At 34.5% G+C, this 11,465-nt stretch overlaps 1 protein-coding gene across 1 annotated transcript in view; it reads right to left on the bottom strand.

Annotated features, from left to right (window-relative positions):
- Positions 1-7,965: 7,965 nt before the first annotated feature.
- Positions 7,966-11,465, bottom strand: part of Tyr (tyrosinase) — an 89,058-nt gene continuing 85,558 nt past the window's right edge. Inside the window, exon 5 of the mRNA XM_004868206.3 lies at positions 7,966-8,653. Within this exon, the coding sequence (XP_004868263.2) occupies positions 8,427-8,653 (227 nt within the window). The 3' untranslated portion in view covers positions 7,966-8,426. The remainder of the gene's footprint in view (positions 8,654-11,465) is intronic.

Raw genomic sequence — 11,465 nt, 5'->3', positions numbered from 1 at the left:
AAATGTGTTTGCCAAAGCTCAAAAATATGAAAATATGTGACAATAAAAATTTCTCATCAGACTTTTTATTAGAAAATGAAACCTATGTGCTCTCTTCAGCAGCACATATACTAGAAAATGAAACCTATAATAAAATATTTTAAGTACTTTGTGTTGTAGAGGTAATATTTGTAGCTTTCTGGCAAATGTATGACCAACACATTCCAGGATTGGGACATAGACCCAAAGAAATGTGTGAAAAATGTTTTTTGGCTTACAGAAACTTAATTATGATGGGTTTCAGAGCTATTTTACATGCATTTTGACAAGGCATTTTCTGAAATTAAATCACTAGTCTTTTCTGACAAAAACTTGGGAAATTTTGATTAATAAACAAGTTCATACCTTAAGACATTTAAATAACTATTTATGTGCCTCAAGTTTATTTATGATATTATTAAAAACTGGTTTATTTAGCCATTTATTTGTGATCTCTCATGGGATACTTGGCATGGCAGGGAGGTGAGATAATTGCCTTGTACTAGTCTTCCAAAAGAGATTGGAAAAAAAAATCTAGTAATGTGTTACAAGTGTGTGGGCTTTTTAAGCCTTACTTTTTGAAGACAATTGTTCCTATATATTTCCATTTTGTGTTATTTGTTGCAGCACTGGGGGTTGCCTGTTAGTAACAAGAAAGGCTACATAAATTATAACTGGGTAAATAGATCCCTGGGAGCCACCGCCACACTCTGAAGTTGTGCTATGACTACATCTTCTTTTTACAGTTGTTTAATTCAAACTTTTTCACCACCTATTTTTCTGAACCCAACTTTTATCTTGAATCTTTATCAGGACTCTCAGATATTTTTCTCCTGTTGTTTCCTAATAATAGTTCTTTAGAACCTACCTTTTATGCCTTACTTGGCATAAGCCTGTTTGGTTCTTGGATACACCTCAGCTTTGATCTGTTCCCTATTAGGTACAGAAATTAACCTGTTATCCTGGGTTTTGACTTTCCCTGTGTCTCAGGGCTGAGGATAGTCATCCATCTACTATTTCTGCCCAGTCATAGCTTCACTGTGCCCAAGGACCACAACTCCTGCTACAGAAGCTAGAGTCTTTATAGTAGCACAGTAGGTAGAGTTTGTTTACAGAAGAAATGAGGTTCTAAACTGGAAAGAAAGGGAAGGAAAAGAAAGGAAAGGAGAGGGGAGGGGAGAGGAGAGGAGGGGAAAGGGAAGAAAAAGATACTCTAGGACAATCATCTCTTACTACTTATGGTAGTTTTGTTCTGTCACCTTACAATGCATATTGAATTATTGAAAATCAAACCATTCTCCCTTTGGTCACATTTTCATCTGCCAGTGAATACATAAACTTACATACATGCATTTCTGTTTAAAGATACCTTATTTTATAATTGTGATTTAGATCTAAAGTGTCTCCCCCAAATTTCACATGTTCAAAGATGGGGCTTTTGGAAGGTGATTGGGTCATGGAGGCACTATTTTCATCAATGGATTAATCCACTAATCAGCTCATAGCTGAATGTGCTGTTCATAGGTGGAGCCTGACTAAAGAGAGTGGGTCACTAAGCCAGGACATGGAAGGGTGTATTCTTGTCCCTGACTCCTCCTTGCTCTCTATCCTTCCTGTCTGCCATGGTGTGAGCAGCTTTCATCTGCCATGCCCTTTCTGCCTGCCATCTGCCTTGGAGCCAGCCAGTCACTGACTGAGCCTCTTTGAAACTGGGAGCCAAAATAAATCTCACCTCCATTACATTGTGGCTGTCAGATGGATGTCAGGTGTTTTGTCTCAGTCATGGGAAAGTGATGATACATAGGTGATAGATAGAGTTGATTCATTAACATTGAACTCATGGCCAACAACACTGTAACTCATTCCTGAACAAAGCTTAGCTACTTATATATATATATATATTTTTTTTTTTTTCTCTAAGGTGAGAGGATAGACATCTTATCCTTAGGAACAATGAGTAACACTTCACTATTCTTGGGGGATATAATGAAGTCACCATCAAAAGCACAAAAATGTTAAAAACTTGACATTAAATGGACAACAGAAGGAAACTACTTTATCATATGCTGCAACAAGAAAGCAGAACATGGCCTTGTTTGGCCTCAGCTGTGATTGTGGGTCTTGAGGAATTTGACTGTTCTGTGCATGTCTGCAAATCACCATGAAAATGCCATGAGAATTGATTTGGGGGTGACAAAATATCTTAGTGAATAAATAATTTTCAAATGCCATGTCCCTGGCTCCTTCCTGCCAGGAATAGGGTTTGATATTATCTATTTTTCTTGGGTGTGCTGATGTGGAAGAGAAATTGTGTCTTTTCATAGCTTTATTTCTCAATCAGTTTTTAACTAACTTGGACAGTCTTTTCTGTGAAAGAGTTGCTTTTCCATCTTAATTGATCTGTTTCTCTTATCCATTTCCTGCTTCTTTCTCAAAAATAAAGAATATTATTGAAAAATATAGAAATTTTTATTGGACCAGGCTTATTAATAGTTATGGTTATTGCATGTAAAACATTGTGCATATACTGTGTGCAGAAAAAAATATTTACTGTGTCATACTTAGACAGGCCTGCCTGGAAGACTGGCCATAGGCTGCCATTTGGGAGCTTTGATATTAAAGAGGTTCTTACCACACTCCTGGAGTGGCTGAATGTAACCATACTTGTATACAAACAGCAAGATTTATATTGGACATCTACTTTCCTTCTGCAAATCTGAAATTTCTGTAAATGCTAAGTAGTCACAGTGGGAACTGTGCACACTGAATCTCTAATGATCTTCCTCAGTAGACATTTCACACATGTCACAGATTATTGCTGGAAAAATTAAGTATACCCTGTGTGGTTCCACTGAAGTGGATCTTTGAACGTTTGTGCCTGATTTCCATTGGATTTCATCCTAAATATTTTTTCCTTTACAGATTTTGGTTTGTATCCTTTCAGTATAGTACACCTGATCTGTGAGTACACCTCTACTGAGAATTGTGTCTCATAAATGAAAGATTAAGAGGCATCTATTATAACTACTATGGAAGAAATTAGGCCAACTTCATAAAATCAGATAGTAGATTATGGATAATTCATTTATTTTTTTGTTTTGTGACCTTTTTTATGAAAATGTATTTTAAAATGTTGCTCCGGTTATTATAATTTCATAGGTAGTTATCTGCTTACCTGTCATTTCTGCTAATTGTGTATTTCTTCATTGTACTACATGATCTTAGGGTTTTAATCATCTTTAAAGCCTTGGCTCCCAGCAAAATATTTGATTTCAGTAGGTTCTCAATAACTGCCTGCTAAATTAAGTCAAATTCTCATTGTGTTTTTTATAAATAAGACAGCTAATAGAAAATATTGAGTACTGTTAGGAGTACTTACAAATCCAGAAAGAATCTTAAAACAGTTGTTCTTGAGAAAGAAAAGAAATGTTAAAAAGAAAGTTAAATGAGAAGTGATCGATTAATTATGTATGTGATCAATGCCTTTTAAGCACTTAAACATTAGTTATTTGGCTAATTTAGAGAAGACATAGTATCAGTCACGAAAGCTTAGTATAAATTTTGATTCTTCTCAAGAAGAAGATGCTTATGCCACTAAGTCTTCTTAATTTTTCTCTTTTGAGGTTTCTCATAGCTGTCTTGTTTTTCCTCTGATAACCACCATCTTAGTTTTAGATATCACTTCAGCACCGGTTAGCTAATTCATTGGCCAACACAGTATAGGCTTACATAACAGAAATGACTTTCACACATATTTAAAATCATCTAACATTATAAATCCAATATCTACATCTCATAGCCTTCTTTTTACTTAATTCCTATGTCTACATTCAAAATTCTTTCAGCTGTTACCTGAGAATGTACTTTAATGAAGTTTCATAGCCCAATTAGCCCAGTGACCTGCAGCGATTTGAGGAGCAGGAAAGCAGAGCCTCCTGTGCTTTTCTAGAAAAACTCTCTTCTTTTTTTTTTTTTTGTATATCCTTTTTTCACCTCTATTACTTGGTCTCTGGACTATCCCAGCTGCTGACCCTGACTCTGCTTTGATTCATAGATCATTTTGATTCTTTTTCCTTATATTTTCCATTGAGGGCTTCTGGTTTTGTTGTTTTTATTCCTGTATGATTCTTATGGCTTGAGGTACACATAACCTTATAAGCCAAGATAGGGAAATACCTTGTTTGGGTGTTAACTTGCATGTTGCTTCTTATCTCTCTAATATGGTTTTAGTCTGAATTTTCTTCTACTTTTAGTGATATAAAATGGCCATCAAATAGTCATTGTAAATTTTAAATGATTTATTAAAGGAAGCGATATTTATTAGATTTATTAGAGGAAACAGTAATTCAGATAGCACTTAGGGTTTTCAATTCTCAAGGAGAATTGCAATTCTTTTTCCTTCTCATAGGTTCATGCCTTTTTTATTTTCTCTTTCATTCTTTTTGAGCTCTTATTTTTTGACTCCCTCTCTTTCTGTATTTTTAAATCTATGCAATGATTTTCTTTTTTTCTTTCTTTTTTTTTTTTTGGTACTGGGGATCGAACTCAGGTCCTTGCGCTTGCAAAGCAGGTGGCGGAACCACTGAGCTAAATCCCCGGCCCATATGCAATGATTTCTAAAGCACTATGGAAGTCCATTATATCTTGGTCTCTTTGACCTTGAAAGTCTACTTCTAGAAAAAGAAAAATGAGATGCTATATGCACTAAGATATTAATTGCAGCACTAAACATAGCAACAACAACAAAAACTAGATAAGACTCAATATTCAATAGCAAGAAATTTGTAAGTTATGATATTTCTACATAATTGAATAATATGTAACAATTAAATTTATAATTAAGAATCATTTCCCAAAAACTGAATTCAAATTCCAGATAAAGAACCTAAACTACTGCACATTTGTTCAGAAAATGTTTATGTAACTCCAGCAAGATATACTCTATGTAAGTCCTTAACACATTTCTTAAAATATCATCACTACTCACTTTGTCCTTTAATTATTTTTAATTAAGAAATGAGAAATCATGACAGTGTGCCTTATGGTAATACTGATGAAATATATAAGTACTGGTAAGTAAATATGAGGTCACAAGAATAACTTCTTACATTATTATTAAGAAGTGAACTTAATAATACTAAGATATATATGAATTATATAGAATTTTATTAAGGCTTAATACTTAAATTGTTCCTACATAGTTTTAAATAGCTGAATAATTTGAAAACCTTCAAGGTCTCAGTGATTTCCATAGCCAATTTTAATTTTCTCTATACTCTAAAAACTGGCAAATTATTTTGAAAATAAGCAATACAATGCTTATAAAAATACCTCTTTTTATATTTGCATTTCAGCAGTGTTCAGATGTAGTCTAATCTGATGGGGAATGGAACTTTGTTCTACTGACATACCCTCAAAATAGCACAGGCCACAGTAGGTGGCTCCAGTGAGGCCCTTTTTACAGTGATAAAGAAAACTGTTCCCATAAAAGAAAGCTCACATAAACAACAGAAAGGCTATTTAAGAATACCCCCCATATTGCCAGTTGTAAGCCTGCTGGAGACACTGGTTGAAATGACTTGTACCCATCAGTTTTTTACTTGTACAGATGGAGAATTATATATTTGACTTGCTGGAAAGGTTGGCTACTTAAAATACTCTCTTTTACAAAAGCACAGAAAAAAGAAAAAGGAGTGGGAGCTGCTTATTTCCTTCTCTGTAACAAAATGTGACTTATAATGCAATAATAGAAAAATATCAGTGCAGAGAATAAAGCAATTTATAAAAGCCACACTTAAAAAACCACAGAATATAATATTAATTAGAATTTATTAAAACTGGAATTTTTGAAATATCAGACATGGAGTTTTGGTACCTCATTTGGTACCTTAAGAGTCAAAGTGATGGTGGTTTTATCATAGATATTTCTGCTATACAAATAGGTATTTTGAAACAATGTTTTATGATGAGGTGTAAAGCGAGAAAGAAATTGTCTTGTGATAAAAAAGAATGAGTTTATGCAAATCTTTATTAACAGCAAGGAAAATTTCTTGGGTACGTTTTTAACTTAAAATGCCTTGCAAAAATGATTTTTAAAGTATCTTCCTTGATGAAAATCTTGCTTTAAAATTAAACCTAGATGAATGCCCCACACAGCAACTGTTCTGGAGTATCCACCTCACCATGGCCTCCACTGGACAGACACACACAAAGTGTACTGAGTCCAAAAGGTACCCAATCACTGCTAATCCTCCTTCAGAGTCTTCTGCAGGTCATTGTCCAGATATATTTTCTCATTTCTATTTGCTCTTGGTATTAATAATTGTAAACCCAACCAAATTATTTCAGTCTTAAATTGCACTGCTAATAATCTGTTTAACCCTTCTGAAACTGAGGCTATGGTCCATATACTCATCCACTCCTCTCACGGACCCCCACTACATGGATGAAGGAGCAACTCCCCATCCTGTATCTGTTTCTTTTCCTATTAGATATCAGAAACTAGACAAATCAGCAGAAATGTGATAACTAACAAGAGTTAGAGGATGACTATTGTTCTGTTACTGAGTTTAATAATTTCTGATCATGAGTGAGATACTTTCAGAAATAATTGGAAATTTCTAAGATAATTTCAGAAATAATGGGAAATTTCTGTTTATTCAAAGTTTTAAAAACAACCAAAATCACTTGACCAATATATATACCAGAGAGATTTTTACTCTTCAAAATTTAAAATGGGAGTGATTGAAGTGTAATAATTTAAGAAGTATATGGTCTTAACCTTAGGCCAAACTTCTCTAGATAAAGATACTTCCAAGAACTCAGCTGCTTTAGGCAATTCATTTTTAAATATATTTATAAACTGTTGGAAGGTTATACTTCAGAACTGATGAGGATTATATACTACTGTGGTGGAAATGTACCACACAGTGTCTTCTGGAGATGTAGAGGTTCAGGTGCCAGACCCAGGAAGGTTTCTAGAAGCCTGAATTATTTAGATCTATCTTTAAAGCATAGCCTCAAGAGATAGACGAAAGGTGGTGTCCAGAGTTGAGGCTAGAAACATAAGGTAAGTAGTCAGACTGAAGTATGTTTTTGAAGATGCTGAGCACACAAGCACAAAGGAGTCCTAAGGGCTCTGAAGAGAATGAGAACACAAAGGCAGGACAAGTAAAAATGAATTTATTTGGGAGAGTGGAAGAAAAACTCTGGTGATATTCCCTCAAATACTGTGGTAGAGTGATAGGGACTTTTGATGGAAAAGCTTCACCTTTTGAGTAGAAAGAGAACTGTTAAAAGCCCCGAGCCAATTTAAATAAGTATTACTCTAGACTCAATTTTTAATTTTTCTCTATAGAATACAAGTCAAATTAGTCACCCAACATGACATATGAAGAATTTCAGTGGCAACTACTTATTTTCCAAGAACATCCACTTTGGTTTTGAAAAACTGAATATTGAACAGTTTTTCTTTTTATTGCTTCAGAACCTATAACTTTCACCCAGCGGTCCTGGTCTTTCATGGGACACACAACTATAATATTCATTCAGCTTTTCAGAAATTCAACAGAGCCCAAAATTTCAAGTAGTGAGATTTTCCGGATTTCTTCATTTGAGATTTTTAACTGCCAATGAAAATGGTAATGAGTTCCTTGCAAGAATTTCACACAGGCTGATATTCAGATAATAGTTCTCAATCTTCAAATGTTCTGTGGCATTTTAAACTTTCTCCAATAAAATTCTTCTTAGAAGGTCAAGTAGCCATCAATTATGTTTATTTTTATCAATGTCAAGATATTAAATGAACACACATAGAGATAGGCACTTAGCCAGATTTGTCCTAGTGCCTGAGCCCTTGTTCTCAGTGACCTTAAAATTATAGTCAGGCCAATGACAGAAAAGTAATGCTTTCTATTTGAAGTCCACACAAATTGTGGAGGGGGAATGTAAAATATAGAAAAATATCATTCTTCCTGAGAAAAATAAAATGTATTTCTCAAGCACAAATGGACCAGTGTAGATTTGTTATTATTTTCATAAGTCAAACTTTCATAAGTGACATGTAAAAAGAAACATCTTTAAGTAATCAGGTAGAAAAAAAATCACCAGTATTCCATGTTCATATAAGAGCACTTTTATTCAGATACAAGTAGTATTTACTTTGTACCAAATGTTATCCTTTCCTTGAAACTAGGGACTGGGGGAGAACTATAAGCAGCAAGATGAACAGCTGTGTTCTGACTGGGTGTATGTGTGTGGGGGGCACATTTTGCATTAGATTACAATTCTAAGAAGGATCTTCACTGACAAACAGGGGCTTCTGTTGAAAGTGTCTCCCGGGAACCTGCACAGCACTCTGAGTTAGAGTGAGGACATATGTTCTGGTCCCACTCCATTGCTTGTGGCTTTTACAAATGGCTTTGATACAATAAGCTGTGGTAGTCCTCCTTTTCCATGAGGAGTGGCTGTTTTTCCTCGGGGAGCTGCTTTCTCTTGTGATGGCACAGTAGGTTAGTAAGGGCCACCACTGCAACAGCTAAGGCAGCCCCTACCAAGGCTGCCCCAACCAGCCATGGCCAGATCTGATGAGCTTGTTCTAAGTAGGGTGCAATGTAGTTTTGAAAGAAGCCTGGATCTGAAACAGAAAGAAATCTCAGTGTTTTTACTGTTGTTGATATCATCATCATCATCAATCATCATCATCATCTTTGCCTAATACTTTAGAGTCAGACGTTTGGGTTTGAACACCAGCTCTACTACTTATTAGGTATAAGAGCTTGAGGAAGTAGCACTTTTTACTCCTCAGTTTCTTCCCCAGGAAAAAAGGAAAATGATACTCCCTTGTTGGGATGTTAAAATTTGTAGATAGTCTATAGTAAATTATTCAGTGTCTGTTATACAGTGTGCACTCAATTGGTAGGTAATGTTTTCTGCTGATCTTATAATAATTCCGATTATCTATGCAACACTGCTGTACTATTAATCATCCAATAATTTTAAATTATTTGACAAACATTAGCTGACAAGAATGTTGCTAAATGTTCAGTAATCTCGGAATACTCCAAGAGCTTCAGGACATTTGTAAAATTTCCATATGTTTTGAGATCACAGATTTAAATCTTAACAGATTTTTTACAAAGTGTGTTTTTAAAAATTATGAGTAAGGAAAAATTTCCAGTATTCTGATTAGTTACATTGCTTCAAACCACATAAGCAAATGCCACTGGTGAGGGACAACACCAATAAATAACTTTCTACCTCTAAAATTTCTTAGTTTTGATAATCTGAAGCTTATACCTTACCTATGTACTTAGTGTGTTCATGGATTGTATCATGAGGTTAAGTTTGATCTCCTCAAGGACCTTTGGTTTCTTAAAAGCATTTTTATATTTAATTCAACAAGACTTAAATATCTAAAATGTTAAAGGGTTAGCATTTCTTCTATTATTGCACTGGTTAAATTCTATTCCAGTTATTATTTACATGTCTATTTTCTGTATTAAAGTGATTCCTTGCATATGTTATTTAATAAAATGAAATTAATTAAAACATGCTTAATGGTATGTTTAACTCTATGTGAGAAAAATACAACAGAAATCCCATCTAAGATCAAAATAACTGCAACAGTTTATTAATCTGACCAGTAGGATAACTTTTATTATTTTTGTTTTTATTTTCTTTTCAAATTTTCTAAAACTGAAATGATTACATTTTACTCATACAGTTTGGAATTGAGTTACTAAAAAGTACTTCAAGTTAAAAAAAAAAGAATACCTAAAGTAACTAATAGATGGTATGATTGTGAATGTAAAAATTTCAGGATTAGATAGTATGTATTAAAAGGAACACAATATTGTTTGATAAAACCATATTGTCCAATTATATAAATTAGTGTCCCTCAATATAAATTAGCCTAAAGTAAATACAAAAGTAAATATATGACAAATAAATCTTAGTTCCACTATCAGTTATATCCTAAGCTATAAGTAGTTTGAAGAGATAAATATAAAAATAGAATCTAAGAAACTAAGATTTTAAGAAAAAAGAAATATTTACTTTTACCTGCTCAATAAAAGTTGATAGATTATCGATGAAAGAGTAATTTCTTTATAGAAGACACTCTATAATGTATATAAAAGTTATTCAATGTTCATTTTTGAAACAAAGGGAAGAAGATATTGTATCCTGGACTTATGTTGCAGTAAGTTATGCTTGTATGACTCAATTTTCAAGCAAAAATAATATATGTGACTTTTAGGGAGTTCCATTAAAAAGAAAAGTCTTTACCCTTTGTTCATTTCTTTTTTGCTTAGCTGGAATGCAGATAATATTGGTGAGCCATCACAGACCTTGTGGTCCAAGAAAACTTTGGTCTTATGTAGCTATAAGAAAGGAGCAGTTCTGGTCTCTTAAAAATCATACAAATGATATTCAGTGACCCACTGGGAATGCTGTTGGAGTAATCAACAAAGTAATTTATTTAAGTGTGGGATTTGAGCTTCAACCTTAGCATATCTACTGCCAATTCTCACCCCCCTTGTCTGCTGATGCATTTCTTTGTGACCCCTCTCCTTGGCTGTAGTTGCTTAGTAAATGATGGAGCCCTGACTCATGGTACCCACTCAGAGTCATTACCCAGAGTTCGCTAGGTTGGAATTGAGAGTCAGGTGGCTCGGTTACTGATGACAGACATACTTCCCAAAACGTGGAAGACAGGATAATGCCAACACACAGTGAGTGCTAGGGATTGGAAGAAGAGTCCCAGCCATTAGGGTACTCAGTTCCTTGGCCCCTGATGCTTCTCAGGCTCAGGTGCACTTCTGTCTTTTCCATAACTTGAATGCACCTCCCATCCTTGGATTTTATAAACCAGTAAGTTCTCTTTTTATCTATTCTAATTTCCATGGAAGTTTTGGTATTCTGCATTTTATTTTATTTGTAGAAGTTAATGTTTATTAAAGGGGAAATAATTTAAAAAGTGCAAATCTGAGAGCTACATTTTGCCAAAACTCAACAGTATCCATGGTATTTGTCAGGACTTCAACAAGGTCACCGTCTCTGAATATCCTGCCAAAAACAAGGCTTGGACGTTAGTATTGGACCCCTCCTGTCTGCTAACTTGGCAGCCAGAGGAATGCTGTGAAAACACAAAGCCTGTGGGGTTGTTCCTCTGCCTCTGACTTCTACTGCACCCCCCTTTTTTTACTTTTATTAGTATATGATTTATACATTCTAGAGGAATGTATAATGTCTGAGGAACAGCAGGTGAAAATTTTTTCCCACATTGTGGGTTGTCTCTTCACACTGTTGGTGGTTTCTCTTGCTGTGCAGAAGCTTTTTAGTAAGAAGAGATAGCACTTGTTGATTGCTTGTGGTAGTTCATGGGCAACTGAGGTTTTGTTCATAAAATCTTTTCCTGCACCAATATCTTCAAGAATTCTACCTAA

This window comes from Heterocephalus glaber, unplaced genomic scaffold (genome assembly GCF_053883595.1).
Source record: "Heterocephalus glaber isolate CG9 unplaced genomic scaffold, H.glaber_assembly_v1.0 deba00001429, whole genome shotgun sequence".
In the NCBI taxonomy this organism is placed as follows: Eukaryota; Metazoa; Chordata; class Mammalia; order Rodentia; family Bathyergidae; genus Heterocephalus; species Heterocephalus glaber.
This window is presented reverse-complemented; position numbering and strand designations above follow the sequence as displayed.